This window comes from Sciurus vulgaris (assembly GCF_902686455.1).
Source record: "Sciurus vulgaris genome assembly, chromosome: 1".
Lineage (NCBI taxonomy): Eukaryota > Metazoa > Chordata > Mammalia > Rodentia > Sciuridae > Sciurus > Sciurus vulgaris.
This window is the reverse complement of record NC_136461.1, coordinates 81,021,911-81,043,086: the sequence shown is the minus strand read 5'-3', so window position 1 is coordinate 81,043,086 and position 21,176 is coordinate 81,021,911. Positions and strand designations below refer to the sequence as shown.

General features: G+C 37.1%; 1 protein-coding gene across 6 annotated transcripts in view; it reads right to left on the bottom strand.

Moving 5' to 3' along the window:
* Nucleotides 1-21,176, bottom strand: part of CCDC18 (coiled-coil domain containing 18) — a 138,160-nt gene that overhangs the window by 27,125 nt on the left and 89,859 nt on the right. For all 6 annotated transcript variants that reach the window (XR_013764582.1, XM_079144534.1, XM_079144533.1 and 3 more), the window contains 4 exons: nt 17,588-17,730; nt 11,187-11,350; nt 10,679-10,892; nt 395-494 (listed from right to left, as the gene is read on the bottom strand). Coding sequence is in view for 5 of the 6 variants with exons in the window: in XM_079144534.1 (XP_079000660.1) it covers nt 395-494; nt 10,679-10,892; nt 11,187-11,350; nt 17,588-17,730 (621 nt within the window). In the remaining variant the exon portion in view is untranslated. The remainder of the gene's footprint in view (nt 1-394; nt 495-10,678; nt 10,893-11,186; nt 11,351-17,587; nt 17,731-21,176) is intronic.

Below are 21,176 nucleotides of genomic sequence, written 5' to 3'. Positions count from 1 at the left end.
AAAGATAATATATTTCTAACTCAAAATGCATTTATGTGCAGAAAAAAATATATATAAAATGTGCATTTTACCAAAAGTTGGTCACTTCTGAAACCCTAAATGATTGTGTCCTAACGGAAAAATCTCATTGAAATATAATTAAGATGTTATGCGTGATGGTACACACCTTTAATCCCAGTAATTGGGAGGCTAAGGCAGGAGAATTACAAGTTCAAGGACAGCCTCAGCAACTTAGCAAGGCCCTAACGCAACTTAGTGAGACACTGTCTCCAAAAAAAAAAAAAAAAATTCAATAAATAAAATAAAATGCTGGCAATATGGCTCAGTGGTTTAAAAAAATATGTGTGTGTATATATATATATATATATATATTGAATACAATTTAAAAAATAACCTGAGCTGCTCTTTGCTTTAGCTCCCAATTTCTCTCCTTAAGTGCCTGATCCATTTCAAGGAGTTCTTGCTTTTTGTCTTCAATCTCCATCTTACAGTCTCTGCAATTTATCAAAGAAAATAGATCAAAGCAGATAGTAGGAATACTATAGTTTTAAAAAGTTAGGCCAAGAGGGTTATTTTTCCTATAAATTTAAGGCATGACGGGCTGGAGTTGGCTCAGTGGTAGAGTGCTTGCCTGGCATGTGTGAGGCCCTGGATTCAATCCTCAGCACTGCATATAAATAAATAAATAAAACAAAAGATCCATTGACAACTAAAAAATATTTTTTAAAAATTTAAGGCAATGAAATATACACAATTAATACAAATTAAAGGGTTCAAATAAAAGGAATGATGTATGTAGAAAATGACAACAAATAGTTAGCAAAAAATGTACTACTATGGACAATTTAAGCCAACTGTTGAATCACTCCCAGAGCTCCAAGATTGAATCGATGTAAGAATTTTTCTGAAGAAAAAAAAAAAGATCTAGCCAGGTGCAATGGTGCATGCCTGTAATCCCAATGGCATGGGAGGCTGGGGCAGGAGGATAGCAGGTTCAAAGCTAGTCTCAGCAACTTGGTGAGGCCCTGAGTATCTTATCAAGACCCTGTCTCAAAATAATATTTAAAAAAGGGATGTGGGTCAGTGGTTAAGCACCCATGGGTTCAATCCCTGGTTCCAAAAAAAAAAAAAAAAAAAAAAAAAAATCCATACTTTTCTCATACATAGATCAAGGGTGTATTTGAAAATCTTTTACATGTAATAGCTGTGACTTTATTAAATAGAATGAGATATCCATCTCATGTTTTGTATTCCTTATATGCTAGGCAAGCACTCGACCTGAGCTATATCCCCAACCCTGACTATTGTATTTCTCAGGGGGATTTTATTCAAAATGATGTCTTATATATAATGAAGTACTAAAGTCTAATATAAAAACATTTAAAATACAGTTTTAACAAATTCTATCCTTTCTAAAACATTAACACATATAATTTGATATAATAAAATAAAAGTGCTTAATATTGACACACTTTTAAGAGAATTTCAACATGGAACTCTTAGTTCTGATATGACAAAGGCTGAAGATGTTGATCTTAAAAATCTTCATGTAGTCTTCTAGTCGGAAATGTGAAACAATGTTGATAAAGGTACTGATTTTTATTTATTACTTTTTGCAGTACTGGGGATTGAACCCCATGATAAAGATACTCATTTTTAAAAGCAGATTCTAAAACTAATTTTATTTTATTGTAGAGCTAGGGATTGAACTAAGGGTCTCACACATGCTAGGCAACCATTCTACCACCAAGTCACACCCCCAATACCTTAAACTACTATTTTAAAAACTATATGGAATTAATTCTAAAGAAAACTCTAACTTCTATTTATGAAAATAACAGAGCTTACAAAATTAATCCATTAGCTAGAATTTAAGATTTCACTGTTTTAGCCAGGGGTGATGGCGTATGCATGTAATCCCAAGTATTTCAGAGGCTAAAAAGCAGGAGGATCTTAAGTTTAAGGCCAGCCTAGACAACTTAGCAAGACCCAGTCTCAAAATAAATAAAAAGGGCTGGAGACATAGCTCAGAAGTTCCTGGTTCTCTATCATCTGGTTAATTTTATGTTTAACTTATTTAAAGACAGCCAAACTGGGTTTCAAGATGGCGGCCTAGAGGGTGGCTGCATTTCATGTTGCTCCAGGACTCAGGATTCAAAAGAGGAGATATTGAGACGCTTGGGACCAACTCAAAGCAGCCGGGTGACTCTCACCCCCTGGGGAGGCATCCCAGATGGGACGGTGGTCCCGGAACGCAGGAAACTTCGTGAAGTAGAGCTGCCGGCGAGACACCCCTCGCCCCGCTGGGGCAGTGAACTCGGACAACTGGGAACGCCGTGGAGGAGGCCACTCGGCACAGCGCTGGGACTCGGAGCAACCACTGGGGCTCCGGCGGCTGCCCAGGGGAGGAGCGGCGAGGAGAGCTGTGTGCACTCAGAACACCGGGGCCTGCCCTGAGGAGGAGGAGGAGGAGCGTGGCCGCTTGGATCTGGAGTGACTGCACCAGAGCTACAGGTGGTTGCCAGAGGAGAAGCTCCGCGGCGAGCTGTTTGGACTCTAAGCTACCGCTTCTGAACCCCGGGGCCTGCCCAGAGGAGTAGGAGGAGGAGGAGGAGGAGGAGGAGCGCGGCGGGTCGTTTGGACTGGCAGTGACTGCATTAGCGCTCCACGCGGTTGCTCAGAGGAGAAGGCGAGTGGTGAGTTATTTGGACTTAAAGTGACAGCTCCTGAACACAGGGGGGCTGCCTGGAAGAGAAGCGTGGTGGGTCGCTTGGTCTTGAGTGGCCGCACCAGAGCTCCGGGCGGTTGCCCAGAGGACCCGTGCAGCGGGTCACGTGGATTCAGAGCCACTCAGAGCGACCGCTCCTGAACACCTGGGGAGTTATCTGGAGAAGGAGGAGGAACGGGGAGGGTCACTTCGACTTGGAGTGATTGATTGCCCAGGGCTACGGGTGGTTGGTGGGAGGTGGAGGCACGCAGTGAGTTTCTTGGACTCCTAGTGACCGCACCGGAATACTGGGCGGCTGTCTGGAGGAAAGGCGTGTGGCGGGACTCTGGGTCTCAGAGCGATTGTACGGGGCCCCAGGTGGCTGCTCAGAGGAGGGGCCGCATAGCCAGGCGATTAGGTGCAGAGCAGGGTCCCAGGATCTAAGAGGCTTCTTGGTGGAAGAGCCGCACAGAGACAGGCTTAGGGCGGAGTGAAGGTTCCAGGCCTGCGGGCAGATTCTCTGAGGAGGGGCGGCCTAAGAAGATTTATCTGCGAAGGGTGAGGCTCCCAGGCCCAGGAGGTAGGGCCGGGCCCCTGGGAACTTTGCAGAGGAGGCAGCCCAGCCCAGGCGGTAGCTGTAAATTGAGGGGAACCTCTAGGAGGGAACTGACCAGCGAGACCTCCCCACCGGGTGAGTCTTCCCTGCCGGATGAGGTTTCCCCACAAGGACGGTAAAACCAGAGACTCAGGCCCAAACAGGCCTTGCCTCAGCCCGCAGCCTAGGTCCCCTTTGGATGACCATTGGTCAACAAGTGGAGGCACCTCTGCCCACTAGCAGGGATTATACCCCACCTGAAGGCCACCACTCCTAGAGAGGCAGCTTCCTTGTGAAGCACCGCATTATCAACTTCCTCCAAGACTTCAGCCTACTGAAGGCTAAGGGGGGATATATATAGAAATCTTCAGGGACATTGTAAGTCAATAGAGGAAATCTGCAATATCTCAGCGGTCCACTGATACCTGAACAATATGAGAAAACAAGGAAAGAAAATGCTGCAAACAAATCTAGATGTTACATCAATAACACCCAATGACAGCATGGCAGAAGAAATGATAGAAAAGGAGTTCAGAATGTACATAATTAAAATGATCAGAGAAGCAAACGATGAGATGAAAGAGCAAATGCACGCACTGAATGATCGCACCAATCGACAGTTAAAAGAGCAAATACAGGAAGCAAAAGATCATTTCAATAAAGAGTTAGAGATATTGAATAAAAACCAAACAGAAATCCTTGACATGAAGGAAACAATAAACCAAATTAAGAACTCCATAGAAAGCATATCCAATAGGGTAGAACACTTGGAAGACAGAACCTCAGACAGTGAAGACAAAATATTTAACCTTGAAAACAAAGTTGAACAAACAGAGAAGATGGTAAGAAATCATGAACAGAATCTACAAGAACTATGGGATATCATGAAAAGGCCAAATTTAAGAATTATTGGGATTGAGGAAGGCCTAGAGAAACAAGCCAAAGGAATGAACAATTTATTCAATGAAATAATATCAGAAAATTTCCCAAATCTGAAGAATGAAATGGAAAATCAAGTTCAAGAGGCTTATAGGACTCCAAATATACAAAATTACAACAGACCCACACCAAGGCACATTATAATGAAAATATCTAACATACAAAATAAAGACAGAATTTTAAAGGCTGTGAGAGAAAAGAACCAAATTACATTCAGGGGAAACCAATACGGATATCAGCAGATTTTTCAATCCAGACCCTAAAAGCTACAAGGGCCTGGAACAACATTTTTCAAGCCCTGAAAGAAAATGGATGCCAACCAAGAATCTTATACCCAGCAAAACTTACCTTCAAATTTGACGATGAAATAAAATCCTTCCATGATAAACAAAAGCTAAAAGAATTTACAAAAAGAAAGCCAGCATTACAGAACATTCTCAGCAAAATATTCCATGAGGAAGAGATGAAAACCAAAGAAGCAAATCAGCAAAGGGAGGAATTATCCTAAAGGGATTGTCAAATAAAGGAGGAAACAAGTTGTGTCAAACAAATAAATAAATAAAATTTAAAAAATGAACCAAATGACCGGGAAACCAAATCATATCTCTATAATAACCCTGAATGTTAATGGCCTGAATTCATCAATCAAAAGACATAGACTGGCAGATTGGATTAAAAAGAAAGATCCAACAATATGTTGCCTGCAAGAGACTCACCTCATAGAAAAAGATACCCACAGACTAAAGGTGAAAGGATGGGGAAAAACATACCATGCACATGGACTCAGCAAAAAAGCTGGAGTATCCATCCTCATTTCAGATAATGTGGACTTCAAGCCAAAGTTAGTCAGAGGGGATAAAGAAGGTCATTTCATACTGCTTAAGGGAAGCATAAATCAGCAAGATATAACAATCATAAACATCTATGCCCCAAACAGTGGCTCATCCATGTATGTCAAACAAATCCTTCTCAATTTCAGAAACCAAATAGACCATAACACAATAATACTAGGTGATTTTAACACGCCTCTCTCACCACTGGACAGATCTTCCAGACAAAAATTGAACAAAGAAACCACAGATCTCAATAACACAATCAATAATTTAGACTTAACGGACATTTATAGAATATACCATCCAACCAAGAGCGAATACACTTTCTTCTCAGCAGCACATGGATCCTTCTCTAAAATAGACCATATATTATGCCACAAAGCTAATGTTAGCAAATACAAGAAGATAGAGACACTACCATGTATTCTATCAGATCATAATGGATTGAAGTTAGAAATAAATGAAAGAGTAAAACACAGAAACTATTCCAACAGCTGGAGATTAAACAATATGCTATTATATGATGAATGGATAACAGAAGATATTACGAAGGAAATTAAAAAATTCTTAGAGGTAGGGCTGGGGAGATAGCTCACTTGGTAGAGTGCTTACATCGCAAGCACAAGGCCCTGGGTTCAATCCCTAGCACCACAAAAAAATAAATAAATAAATAAATTTAAAAAAAAAATTCTTAGAGGTAAATGAGAACAAAGAAATATCATATCAAAATCTCTGGGACACTATGAAAGCAGTAGTTAGAGGGAAATTTATTTCATGGAGCGCATTTAATAAAAGAAGTAAAACTCAACAAATAAACGACCTAACACTACAGCTCAAAGCCCTAGAAAAAGAAGAACAGAACAGCACCAAAAGTAGTAGAAGACAGGAAATAGTTAAACTCAGAGCTGAAATCAATGAAATTGAAACAAAAGAAACAATACAAAAAATTGACAAAATAAATAGTTGGTTCTTCGAAAAAATAAACAAAATTGATAAACCTTTAGCCACACTAACAAAGACGAGAGAAAACCCAAATCACTAAAATTCGGAATGAACAAGGAAATATCACAACAGACAGGATTGAAATACTAGACATAAACAATTTAAATAGACCAATTTCAAGTACTGAAATAGAAGAAGTCATCAAAAGCCTACCAACAAAGAAAAGTCCGGGACCAGATGGGTTCTCAGCCGAGTTCTACAAAACCTTTAAAGAAGAGCTCATTCCAATACTTCTCAAAGTATTCCATAAAATAGAAGAGGAGGGAACCCTCCCAAACTCATTCTATGAAGCCAATATCACCCTGATACCTAAACCAGACAGAGACTCATCAAGGAAAGAAAATTTCAGACCAATATCCTTAATGAACATCGACGCAAAAATTCTCAACAAAATTTTAGCAAATCGCATACAAAAACATATTAAAAAGATAGTGCACCATGATCAAGTGGGTTTCATCCCAGGGATGCAAGGTTGGTTCAACATCAGGAAATCAATAAACATAATTCACCATATCAAAAGACTTAAAGTCAAGAATCACATGATTATTTCAATAGATGCAGAAAAAGCATTTGATAAAATACAGCACCCCTTCATGCTCAAAACACTAGAAAAAATAGGGATATTGGGAACATTCCTTAACATTGTAAAGGCCATTTATGCTAAGCCCATGGCTAATATCATTCTAAATGGTGAAAAACTGAAAACATTCCCCCTAAAAACTGGAACAAGGCAGGGATGCCCTCTTTCACCACTTCTATTCAACATCGTTCTTGAGACTCTGGCCAGAGCAATTAGACAAACCAAAGAAATTAAAGGGATACGAATTGGAAAAGAAGAACTCAAACTATCCCTGTTCGCTGATGACATGATTGTATATTTAGAGGAACCTGGAAATTCCACCAGAAAACTCTTAGAACTCATAAGTGAATTCAGTAAAGTAGCAGGTTACAAGATCAATGTCCATAAATCCAATGCATTTTTATACATAAGTGATGAATCTTCAGAAAGAAAAATTAGGAAAACTACCCCATTCACAATAGCCTCGAAAAAAATAAAATACTTGGGAATCAATTTCACAAAAGAGGTGAAAGACCTCTACAATGAGAACTATACATCACTAAAGAAAGAAATTAAAGAACACCTTAGAAGATGGAAAGATCTTCCATGTTCTTGGATAGGAAGAATTAATATTGTCAAAATGGCCATACTACCTAAAGTGCTATACAAATTCAATGCAATTCCAATTAAAATCCCAATGACGTACCTTACAGAAATAGAGCAAGCAATTATGAAATTCATCTGGAAGAATAAGAAACCCAGAATAGCTAAAGCAATCCTTAGCAGGAAGAGTGAAGCAGGGGGTATCGCAATACCAGATCTTCAACTCTACTACAAAGCAATAGTAACAAAAACGGCATGGTATTGGTACCAAAATAGAAAGGTAGATCAATGGTACAGAATAGAGGACACGGACACAAACCCAAAGAAATACAATTTTCTCATACTAGACAAAGGTGCCAAAAATATGCAATGGAGAAAAGATAGCCTCTTCAACAAATGGTGCTGGGAGAATTGGAAATCCATATGCAACAGAATGAAACTAAACCCATATCTCTCACCATGCACGAAACTAAACTCAAAACGGATTAAGGACCTCGGAATCAGACCAGAGACCCTGCAGATTATAGAAGAAAAAGTAGGTCCAAATCTTCACCTTGTTGGTCTAGGATCAGACTTCCTTAACAGGACTCCCATAGCACAAGAAATAAAAGCTAGAATCAACCACTGGGATAGATTCAAACTAAAAAGTTTCTCTCAGCAAAGGAAACTATCAGCAATGCGAAAAAAGAGCCTACAGAGTGGGAGAATATCTTTGCCAATCATACTTCAGATAGAGCACTAATCTCCAGAATCTATAAAGAATTCAAAAAACTCTACTCCAAGAATTCAAATAATCCAGTCGACAAATGGGCTAAGGAAATGAATAGACACTTCACAGAAGAAGATCTACAAGCAATCAACAAACATATGGAAAAATGTTCAACATCTCTAGTAATAAGAGAAATGCAAATCAAAACCACCCTAAGATTCCATCTCACCCCAATTAGAATGGCGATTATCAAGAATACGAGCAACAACAGGTGTTGGCGAGGATGTGGGGAGAAAGGTACACTCATACACTGCTGGTGGGGCTGCAAATTAGTGCAGCCACTCTGGAAAGCAGTGTGGAGATTCCTTAGAAAACTTGGAATGGACCCTCCATTTGACCCAGCTATCCCACTCCTTGGCCTATACCCAAAGGACTTCAAATCAGCATACTACAGAGATACAGCCACATCAATGTTCATAGCTGCTCAATTCACAATAGCCAGACTGTGGAACCAACCTAGATGCCCTTCAATTGATGAATGGATAAAGAAACTGTGGTATATATATACAATGGAATATTACTCAGCCATAAAGAATGATAAAATTATGGCATTTGCAGGCAAATGGATGAAATTGGAGAATATCATGCTAAGTGAGATAAGCCAATCTCAAAAAGCCAAAGGACGAATGATATCGCTAATAAGTGGAGGATGACACATAATGGGGGGGAGGGAAGGGTTAGTGTTAGGGTTAGAGTTAGGGTTAGGGAGGGGGGCAAGTATGGAGGAAGGAAGTACTGTATAGAGGGTAAAGAGGGGTGGGAGGGGTGGGGGGAAGGGAAAAAATAACAGAATGAATCAAACAACATTACTCTATGTAAATTTATGATTACACAAATGGTATGCCTTTACGCCATGTACAAACAGAGAAACAACATGTATCCCATTTGTTTACAATAAAAAAAAATAAAAAAAAATAAAAAAAAAAGACTGCCAAACTATTTTCCAGAGTTGCTACCACCATTTTAAGCCTGTACCAGCAATGTATAAAGATTCTAATTTCTCTACACACTTACCAACACTTGTTATTTTTGGATTTTGCTTTTTTTTTTTTTTTTTTAATGGTCATCCTACTGAGTATGAAGTGGTATCTTATTGTGGTTATGATTTTCATTTCCAAAGGAGTCTGACTTTTATTCTGAATGTTTTGGGAAACCATAGAAAGTTTAAATAGGGAAGCAAGATGAGCTAATTAATGTTTCAAATTACAAATTGAGCAGGGAGTAGTGCATGCCTGTAACCCCTGCAACTCAGGAGGCTGAGGAAGGAGGATTGAAAATTCAAGGCCAACCTCAGCAATTTAGTTAAGACCCTCAGCAACTCAATGAGAACCTGTTTGAAAAAAAAAAAAAAAAAAAAAAAAAAAAAAACATGAACTGGGGCTGTAGCTCAGTGGTAAAGCACCCCTGGGTTCAATCCCTCATACCAAAACAAAATCAAACAAAACAAAAAAACCAAACAAACAAAAAAACAACAAATCATCTCTTCTGTGGAAAACATAAGATTGAGGGAATCCAGAATGTAAATGGGGTCCCATTAGGAAGTCACAACAATAGAACAGGTGAGAGATGATGATGGCTCACAGTAAGGTGGTAACAGAAAAGAGGCCAATAAATCAATGGATTTTCGAAAGCTTTGGAAACAAAGTTGACATGACCTGAAAAAAGAGCTGGAAATATATAATAATCTTCCAGATTTCTGGGTTTGAGCAATTGCATGATACCTAGACAAGTGGGTGCACCATTATGAGGAAATAGATGAGCTGTATTTTGGTCAACACCAAGTTTTAGATGCTTCTTAAAAATATCAAAGTGGAAATAACAAGTAGTTGGGTAATGAATCTGGAGTTTAAGGAAGAAATCAATACTGGAAATAGGAGTTTGGAAGTGTCTGTCAGATAGTATAAAGTCATATGAAAATTATTAAGAATAAGTATATGGATATCAAAGAGTGGAGGGCCCAAAACAGAATCCTAGGGTATATCATCTAATTTTCTAAATCATCTTGTTTTTTATCCTGTTCTTTATTCCACATTTCACATCTGCTTTTAACTGTTTTCCTTTTCTGGGTCTCTACTTAGTATAGATGTCTGCTAGATAGTATTTTATGCTATTATTGTTAATCAAAATATCACAGTTGGACAGACATATTTAATTCCCTTCTCTAGACCTTACCTATATTACTTTGGGCATTTAATTATACATACTTTTCTCAAGACTTCGTCATCTCATCTATTAAAAAAAGGTGGTAGTATATATCTGAGAGGTATGTTGAAAGGAAATGAAAACATAAATGAAGTCTCTGACACAGTCTTGACATAAAATATGGGATTAATACAAAGAAAAATACTACTACTAATAATAATAATTTGCTATTAGCTACTGCTATATGCTTGCCCAATTGTTCCTTCCTTTCTTCTTTGCCACTATTACCAGTGTAAAATGATCCAAAGAGTTAGGGTAGAAGGATTAGCAGCCAAACAACAGCTGAGTTAATTAGATGGAACATGGGGTAGCTGACTAGGATGAGCCACAGCAAAGCAGAGACAATTAGAAGTTTGGACACCTAAAATATAAATGTTATTGGACGACCAAGGATTCAGAGTAATAAAAGAAATGCCTGCAATTGTTATATCGTTTTTTTTTTTTTTAAAGTTCTTAATATTTAACTTACCTAAGTTCAGCTGTGAGATCCTTTATGGTAGTATATTTTTCCTCCAATGATAACTGAGCTTTCTGTAGTACATCTCTCAATTCCTGCAGTTGTCTTAAAGTACTTTTTAATTCTCCATGAGCATTATGTAGTTCAGTCTCCAGTGCTTCCCGTTTCTGCACAGTTTCTGTTAGTTCAGTTTCAGTGTGGTGTTGTAACTTCTCTAACTCCTTCACTATTATGCGGAGAGAATAACTTTATAATGATATATAAAACATTTGTTATTAAGAACATTTAAATAACTATAAATAAGAATATTCAGTTTACAAATAAGAAAATAAAATAAAAACAAGATTTACTTAAAAAAAAAAAAAAGAATATCCAGTTTTACTCATCTATAAGAGGCAACATACTGAATAATACTAAATGCTCTTGGTTCCTTTCAGTCCCACCACTTCAAATTCTCATTTTATTCAACTTCTTAAGTACCAATATACAGGGAGTTAAACTCAGTTAACTATTTGCTTACCAGCATTTGTTTTCTTTTCTAGTTCTATCTTTGTCTGATCTAAGATCATATCTAATTGAGAGAGATGTATGGCTTTATTTTCTCCATCTCTTTTTAGATGCATTATTTCTTTTTCCATTTTAGATAGTTCTTCCTTGTACTGATCCATCTCAAGTTTTACTTGCCTAATTAAAAACAAACAATAGAACAGGTAATCTGGAAACATAAAAACCATTAGACTTATCTCTGACTAAAGAAAGCCTGCAAATTATGTAAACACAAATATTAGCAAAATGCCTACTCAGAATCTTTTTTTTTTCCATTTGATAGTGGTTGTTTACTTTGGAATCTGTGACTGAAGAAATGTAAAATAATAAAATACTTCTATTAACTTACTAAAAACAAAACAAATAAAAAAAAATATGCCCCAAAACATATTCTTATATCTCACATTTTACATAGACTTATTTTAAGATTATTTCTGATTTCAAGACATTTTATTCAGTTATCATGTGTTTGTGTTTGGTTTTATAAGGAAATTGGTGGGATTAAATAGAGTTGTGAGAGTATGGGAACCACCGACTGCCTTAGTTCTCTGGATTACCTAGCCTAGTGTTTCCTTTCCTTACCATCAGAAATGTCAAAGCATCAAAAAGCATCATTGTCTTTTAACTAACCTTAAGTTCAGCAGATTCTGGCTTCCCTTAGTATTTTACTGTATCCATCATTCTTTTTTATAATAAGCATTCTTTTAGGGTTTTAAAAAATTTTTTAATTTCTTAATTTGTTTTAATTAGTTATACATGACAGTAGAATGAACTCTAATACATCATATATAAATGGAATATAACTTCTCATTCTTTTGGTTGTACATGATGCAGAAACACACCAGTTGTGTGATCATATATGTACATAGGGTAAATATCCGATTGATTCTACTATCCTTTCTACCCACATACCCCCATCTTCCCTTCCTTCACTCCCCTCTGCCTAATCCAAAGTAACTATTCTTCCCTAGCCACCCCTACCTTTTTGTGAATTGATATCCACATACCAGAGAAAACATTCCGCCTTTGGTTTTTCTGATTGGCTTATTTTGCTTAACACGATATTCTCCAGTTCTATCCATTTACCAGCAAATACCATCTTTTCATTTTTCTTTAAGGCTGTCTACTCAGAATCTTAATTCACCTATTATATTTTAAAAAATTTTTTTATGTATTACATACCACTAAATACAAACGTATACCTTGTAATATTGAACAAGTTAGCATTCTTTTCAACCTAACTACATATAACTTAATAAAACTTCATATGTATTGAGAATATCCAGGGATAGACACCTCCTTTAATCTGGAATTTCTACTATCTGACACAATTAATAATGAAGCCAATCAATCAAATTATTCATCATAAAGATCATACTGTTCACAGGGGAGCCAAGTCAGTCATTTTTACTCAGGGCTTTATTATTAGAATTATCTTTGTTAGCATTAAAAGAGATGAAAGATTCCCAGACTGTACAGCTTCCCTGCTTTATAGAGGGAAATGGAAGGTTAGGTGACTTTAAGGCAATACAGCTAGACATTAAAAGTGAAAGAGCCAGATTTATTAATTTAAGAGTGAGTCCTGAGTTTACTCCAATATAGAAGAGCCTATATTATAAATAAATTAACATACTAAGAGGTAGTTTTAAGTCCCTTTGTTGGTCTCCAAGGTGACATTCATTAATTAACAATTGCTAATGTTATCCTCAATGGTAGGCAGTTCATGCTCCTTGGTGAAAAGATATTTTGTTTGTTTTTGTCCTTTGAAATTTCCTCAAACTGAGTTTGCAAGTAGGATCATTTCTTTCCTAAATGCAGAGTGAGAGGTGTAGCTCAGTGGTAGAATATAAGATACACACACGATATCCTGAGTTCAATTTTCAGCACCAAAAAATAAATAAATACAACTTAAACAAATTGGGATTTGTTCAAGGGGTTTTTAAGCTGAAGTCCATGAGTGATCTTGAGGAGAGCTATAAAATCTCTGAAACAATATATGAAATTATGTACTCATATATACATCCACATATTGACAACTTATAACTTTTTATTAGATCCCAAATATATCCATGGCCCAACTCAGTTCAGAGTTACTGGATTAGACAAGTGTTAATGACCCTTTTACATTTCTAAAATCCCAGGTAAATAATTTTTAACTAACCAATTGGTTTCTAATATTAAAGAAGATATAAAACAGATAATCACAAAAGAATAATCAAAAGGTGCTGACATATTTTGTAAAGAACTTATAGCTTGTCAGCAAAGGAGTTGGGAAAAATGATAAAAACAAATACAAAGCCAGGTGTGGTGGTGCACACTATAATCCTAGCTACTCAGGATTGAGGCAGGAATATCATCAGTTCTAAGCCAGTCTCAGAAATTTATCAAGACTCTGTCTCAAAACAAAAAATAAAAGGTCTGGGGATGTAGCTCAGTGATAAAGTGCCCTTTAGTTCAATCTCCTGAACCAAAAAAACAAAACAAAAAACAATCATATACAAGAACCCAAAAAGTTCGGTAGTCTATAGTCATTTAGTAAAACAGAACAAAAAAAGAGTTCTACAAGCCTGAAGGTTTCAACAGGGTAACACTATATCTTTGCATCATATAATAACTGATGCATATGATAACCCAAAGAAGTAGAAATGCCAAGAAAATATTGATTTAAAAAAATTCTACCAAAAACTAGTTTTTGTTTTAAGGGTTTTGGGGGTACTGGGGATTGAACTCAGGGGTACTCAATCACAGCCTTATCCCCAGCACTATTTTGTATTTTATTTAGAGACAGAGTCTCACTGAGTTGCTTAGCGCCTCACTTTTGCTGATACTGGCTTTGTTACAGGAGAGTGCACCACCATACCTGGCTGTTTTAAGGTTTTAATACTTGACAAATACCACCTTTATTTCCACATTAGTGACCAACTACTCATTCCTTGCTGAAGTTGGGCAAATGAAACATTGGTATAAGATAATTTAAGGGTTTAAAAGTTCTAAACCACTAATAAATAACCCCAAACTAAAAATTTTCCTATAACCTTTAAATTTTTATGCCAGGCATTAAATCCACCAGTTTTTCCAGAATACTTTACTTTGTCTCAAAGTCACTGAGAGTAATTAAGTCCGAAATTGGAAACAGGGTCAAAAGAAGAATTATCCCAAAGTAATACTAAACTTCTAGAACATGGCAGCTGAGACTCTCTAGCTTCAATGTAAAAAAGATTTAGAAATTGCTACAGGGGCAATCTGAGAAATCTAGTAAGTGCTACAAGAACCTTAGTACTGAGCAACTAGGGCAGGACCAACCATGTGCAGTGACATTTACATGTGGTGCCAAAAGAACCTTTTAGTAGTTGTGTAACAAAACAAAATAAAATAAAATAACTCTGGTTTTAGAACATGTCTAATTGTGCATCTCATAATCTAACTTATTTGAGTTTCAGTTTCTTCATTTTAAAAACAGAAAATAAAACCATAACATAGGGTTGTTTTGAGATTAAATGAGTTAATATGTTTGTCTGGCACATTTCCTAGAACAGACAAGGTGCTAAATAAATTCATTTCCTTTCTGTCTGTATGAGGATATTTTAACTCTAAAACAGATTCAAGGAGACATATACATTTTACTCTAATATTGGGAGGAAAAAAATGTTCTATAAATTTTAATTCTAGAAGTGAAAAAAGTAATGGCAAGAAAAGAGAAAATCCTTCATTGAGAAGATTTTTTGAAACTAGGATACATCTTTCTTGTGAAGCTTAAACATTTATTTAGTTCATGAGCTTCCTATCGGTACTTACGAATTAGCTTTCCTACAGAATATGCTTATTAGCAATAATCAAGAAGAGATTTTTTTGTTGTTGAAAAGTAAAAAAAAAAAAAAAAAAAAAAAAAAAAATTGTAGGGGTTAAAAAGAAAGAAGCAATTGTTTGAATTTTTCCAGCGGAGGACAAAGCAAGATAATCGATGAAAGCAAGAACTGGGGAAGGGTTATTGGAGTTTTCAAAGAAGAGCCAAATGTGGGGGGGAAAAAAAAAAACACTTTTATAAAAAATACTATGATTACCAGGCAGTATAAAGGGCACATTTAAGGTCTGAAGTTAGGATTTAACGTGAGACTATATTTTTCTCTAGCTTCTAAAGAGATGCTAGCATGGAGTAGTCTGAGCTGGATTTTAACTCCATACTATACATCTCAAAGAAAAGGGTAAAGGAGTTGTGGATATATGCATACTAATGATTTAAATGACTAACTTGATTTTAAACTCAGTCAAGAAAGGAGCTGGGAAGAGTGGTGCACGTTGTAATCCCAGTCACTGGGGAGGCTGAGGCAGGAAAATGCAGGTTTGAGGCCAGTTTCAGCAATTCAGCAAGACCCTATCTCAAAATTAAAAAAGGGTTAGGGATGTATCTCAGTGGTTAAGTGCCCGTGGGTTCAATCCAAGTAACACACACACACACTCTCTCTCTCTCTCACACACAAACACAGAAAAGAAAAGAAAAAAAAGAAAGGAGAGAGGGAATCAGGGAATTAGATGGTGGTGGAACTGATGGACCAAAAAATTGTTAGACGTGGAGTACTAAAGGAAATGACACCTAAAAGTCAAATTTTGGAGAAATTACAGATACTGGAAATAATAAGATCTAAGGCAAACCATGGGACTGTCTGAGGAATGATAGAAATCAAGATTATTAGAGGAGAGGATTAAAAAAAAGAGAGAGAGAGAGAGAAGCCAAGATGTCAGAGGCATCTTTTAGGTGTATACTGATACCCCTAAGAACTAGGCACAGTGGTACATGCCTATAATCCCAGCACCTCAGGAGGCTGAGGTAGGGTGATCATAAGAAGGCAAGCTTGGGCAACTAACTAAATGATATGCTGTCTCAAAAAAAAAGGATCTGGGATGTAGCTCAGTGATAAAGCATTCCTGGGTTCAATTCCCAGTTACTACCGTTTCTACCCCACAAATCCTCTAAGAATCAGGAGTGGTGGTGGAAAGAGCAGCAGTAAGCCAGGAGGCCTATAAGAATCAGCAACATGAGAGATAATATGATCTAATGACGTTAAGTTCAGAGTATGGTACACTATTTCAGGCCCTGACTGTGTGGTACAAGAACTATGGGTAAAAGTTTTACTTTAGAGAGCTGAGGGACAGAAACAATGTCCTCAAGGGAGTGTCAGGTTTCTGGTACAGCAGGAGAAAAGAAGACATAGAGAAAATAGGAATGCCTCTTAGTAAGGACTGTGCACTACAGTCCTTCAGAAGTTGGAATGGGGCAGGAAAAAGGAGAACATGTGGATATCTTTTTGAGAATTCATGGAAAGGATGAGAGTTGACCCGGAAATCTAGCACTTCTTGTGGTGTGTGGCATAAACATAAAGTTATAATTTGATTAGTCTTCATGGACCCAAGGTAAACAACAATGGTAAGGCTATGTTAATGGGTAGATACTTGTCAATGAGAAAAAGAAGGCCTGAAGGACTATGGTTAGCCATAAACACTGGGTGGAGAGAGGGAATCTGGGGATAAGTTTTTAGTTCTAACATATAGTAAGTTCATTCAACTCTGGTTGGTAGAAGAGTGGACTAATTATGAGTGTATTATTAATTACTATATGCCAAATCTTGTTGACAAAGAAGAGGGTCTGGGGGCTGGGGAGACAGCTCAGTTGGTAGAGTGCTTGCCTTGCAAGCACAAAGCCCTGGGTTCGATCCCCAGCACCGCAAAAAAAAAAAAAAAAAAAAAAAAAAAAAAGAGGGTCTGGGGAAATGGGGTATTTTTTCAGCTCATGGGTTCTTTAACTGACCAATTAAAATATTGATGCCTGGACCCAACCCAGTTAAACTAAATCAGAATCTCCATGTGTAATTTAATCTAAATGAGGGGCCCAGGCATCAGTGTTTTTTACAAGCTGCTCATGTGATTTTAATGTTTAGTCAAGGCTGAAAGTCACTGTTTCTTTCATTGTTATTCCCTCCCTTATATAGTTAAGAGTTCCTGCAAGTTTCCTCTATGTGAGGAAACTTTGCCTATAACTTTGAATGTTATTCACCATTCAATACATCAGCTGCTGAGTGCCTATGAAGCATAAGAATTTATACTAGTTATGCTAATTGTTGTACAGAACCCTAAAATAAGCAAGATATCCTTTGCCTTAAAGAACTTACAATACAACAGAAAGGTTAAGGTATTAAACTATAATACAAAAAAAGGCATAATGAAGGATACAAGGCAGATACAAAAAAAATACTATATGAATTCAGACTACGAAGAAATAAATTCTCCAGACAAATATTTTAGTGGATACTAACTTTGAAACTCAGATATTGCTGATATAAAAATGAGAAGGTAAATAAAATGAACATATTTGCATTTTACCTGGAAGTACCAGTAAGCTCAATAACTTTTTGCCTTTTCATATCTGCATCGTGCGCAGCTGTTTCACATTTTTCCTCCATTTTTCTCAACTTTTCAGCTGAACTTTCCCTCTGTTTCTGAAGTTCTTGTTCCAGCTTTGATACCTTGTAAAGCAGTTCTCAGTAAGTATTTTAAATTAAATCACAGATAAACATCAGTCAGAAGAAAAAATTATAAATATGTAGCGTATCCTATCAATCAGTTTCAGATGTATTTTAAAAAATCAAAGTAAGCTGTGTATTAGAGGGGTGGCCTATAGTCCCAGCTACTTGGTAGGCTAAGGCAGGAGGATTGTTTGAACCCAGGAATGGAGGCCAACCTGAACCCACATCTCAAAAATAAACAAATAAATAAAATTTCAAAGAAGTTTTTAAATAAAAATAAATGATGAAAAAATGAGAAGCATAAACCAGGAAGCAATGTTTTGAAAATACAAAAACAAAACTTACTTTTTAGCAATAAAAATACTTCATTCACATATATGTTAAAGAAGTAGCCACATCATAAACACTAAAATAAGACATAAAAACCCAACAAGACTGGGGAGATAGCTCAGTGATAGGATGCTTGCCTAGCATATACAAAGTCCGAGGTTTCATCCCCAGGACTTCAAATGAAAAGGAACAAGAAATGAATAGATAGGTGGTTGTGGTGATGCATGCCTATAATCCTACCTACTTGGGGAGACTGAGGCGGGAGGATTTTAAGTTCCAGGAAAGCCTGGGAAACTTAAGAGACAAGAACCTGTTTCAAAATAAAATAACAAGGGCTGGGGGAATAGCTCAGAGGTAAAGCGTATGCCTAGCACGTACAAGGTCCTAGGTTTAACCCCCAGCATGGAAAAATAAAAAAAAGAATTGAGTAAATGTTCTCCTTTTCACACTCTACATTTGAAATCTTATTTCTTTTTGTGTTCATTTTTTTATTCACAAATTGACTCATTCTGTGAAATATTCCTAGATTCCCATTGGACTGTAAACTTTACAACCTGCATTTTTTCCTATCTATCTTTCCTACAATAAAAAAAGGTCATCTTCCACCTATCTAAGTTAAGCTTCACATGTGTTCTGGATTCAATTCCTATCCACTTTCTCAGGATCCTCACACTACTAACATTTTTTCCTCCTTCCTTTACCCTCAATCTATTATTTTAGGGTTTTTTTCTTCTTATTTTTCCCATTCCCTGTGGTAGTACTGGGCATTGAACCCCTGGGGCTTCACACACACTAGTCAAGTACTCTACCATTGAGCTACATTCCTGGCCCCTTTCTTTTTATTTGAGATAGGTTCCTGGTAAGTTACTGAGGTTGGCCTTGAATATGCAGTCCTCCTGCCTCAGCCTCCCGAGTAGCTGGGAATACAGGCATGTACCACCACAACCAGTTTTTTATTTTTATTTTTTTAAATAATAGCACTTAAACATGTTCAAGACCTTCACTGTAAAAAACTGTCCTTCATATCTATACCTCCCTCCAACTACCACCCTTTCTTTCAACCCCTGCAAAGTCTAGTTTCTATATTACTGTCTCATTTCTCATTTACACCACAATCTGTAGAAAACTGGCCATTCCAAATAAATTGAAATTAAATCACCAGTAGCTGTCAAGTTGCTAATTCATCAATGAACTTTTCCTAATGTCCATTTTATTTGTCATTGATTCCAACAGTCTATAACACTGTCATTCCTTTCTTCATAAAATATGTACTTTGGCTTCTGTTTATCACATCCTTCAGGGATCTGTCCAAGTCAATCTTCTCACTTCTCATTCTGTATTCTGTACCTACATAATCTCAGCTTACTTCGTGTTTTCAATGAACATTTACATGACTGGTTCTCAAAGATAATCTTTCTTTTGACTTTAGTATCCTCCCTGCTTTTCCAAAACCCCTCGCTGAACTAAATAACTAAATAATATTAAAACTACTCAGGGCAGGAGGTATAACTTAATGGTAGAGTGCTTGCTTAGCATGGCAAAGCCCTGGGTTTGATCACAGTACAACCAAAAAATAAACCAAAACCAAAATCCAAACCAAACCAAATACCCACAGTACTCAGAAAATAGGGAAGGGAACCAAGGAAAAGCTACCTCCACCATTCCTGATTAAACAGCACACACATGAACACATGGAATCTAAAGTAATAATCTCAAAGGATTCAACATGGATCCATGTATAATGGAATATAAAACAAAAGCAGCAAGAAAATATATACTTAAGAAATTGTTAGATGCAAAAACTTCTGCAGACACTTAAAGAAGTTAAAGAGAACAAAAAAAATGACTTAAAACAAAAATAACAAAGATAATTATCATGCAAAAAATTCAAATGAGGCCAGGCAGGGTGGCATATGCCTGTAATCCCAGCAGTTTAGGAGGCTGAGGCAGGAGGATCGCAGGTTCAAAGCCAGCCTCAGCAAAAGTAAGACGCTAAGCAACCCAGTGAAACACTGTCTCTAAATAAAATACAAAACAGGTCTGGGGATATGGCTGCCCCTGGGTTCAATCCCCAGTACCATGCTCTCCCCCAAAAATTCAAATGAACTGGTCAAGTTAAACAACAACAACAAAAAAGAAAACCATAATATCACTACAGAAATAAAACCACTTTAAAAGGAACAAGAATCATATTCAGTTCTGCCAAAGTCAGAGCGAATGACAAGGATTTAGGTAGTAGGAGTCACATACCAAGGAGATGAAATATTTCAGGGTGAGGCTACACAATAGGCTTAGCAAGCAACAGGTCTAAACTTTAACAAAAGGAACATGAAATCACAGAGGATGTCTCTAAAAAAGAATACAGAATATCTTCGTGATATACTTGAATGCATTGAAAGAAGTCTTTAGTTCCACTGGAGAGGCTATCTTAGAAGTTTTCTGTTGCTATAACTGAATACCATAGCATATGCTGGCTGACTTATAAAGAATAAAGGTTTATTTTGTTTGTGTTTCTGGAGGTGGTTCTGGAGTGTGGGAAGTCCAGTTTCGGTGCTGAAACTGAAGGCCTTCTTACTGGTGGGGACTCTATAGAGTCTCAAGGCGGTACAGGGCATCACATCACCGTGAGAGGAGAACATAGAAGAAACTGAGCCAAAATGGCTTTTATAACACTCTCACTCTTGAGATAACCCATCAATCCATAAGTGGATTTATTCATTCATGAGGGCTGAGCTCTCATGACTCAATCACTTTTTCTTTGGCGGGGGGATACTGGGGATTGAACTCAGGGAAATTTTATCAGTGAACCACATCCCTATCCTTTTTTGTATTTTATTTAGAGCCAGGGTCTCAATGAGTTGTTCAGGCCTCACTAAGTTGCTGAGGCTGGCTTTGAATTCATGATCCTCCTGTCTCAGCCTCCCAAACTGCTGGGACTTACAGGCATGCAACTCTACGCCTGGCTCAATCACGTCTTAAAGGTCCCATCTGGTCCCAACTCTTATTATCTTACTCTGGGGATTAAATTTCAAAGTGAGTTTTGGTGGGGGCATTCAAAGCACAGTAGAGGCTGAGGATGAATTTGGAATAATGAAAGATCATCCATATGACAAAAA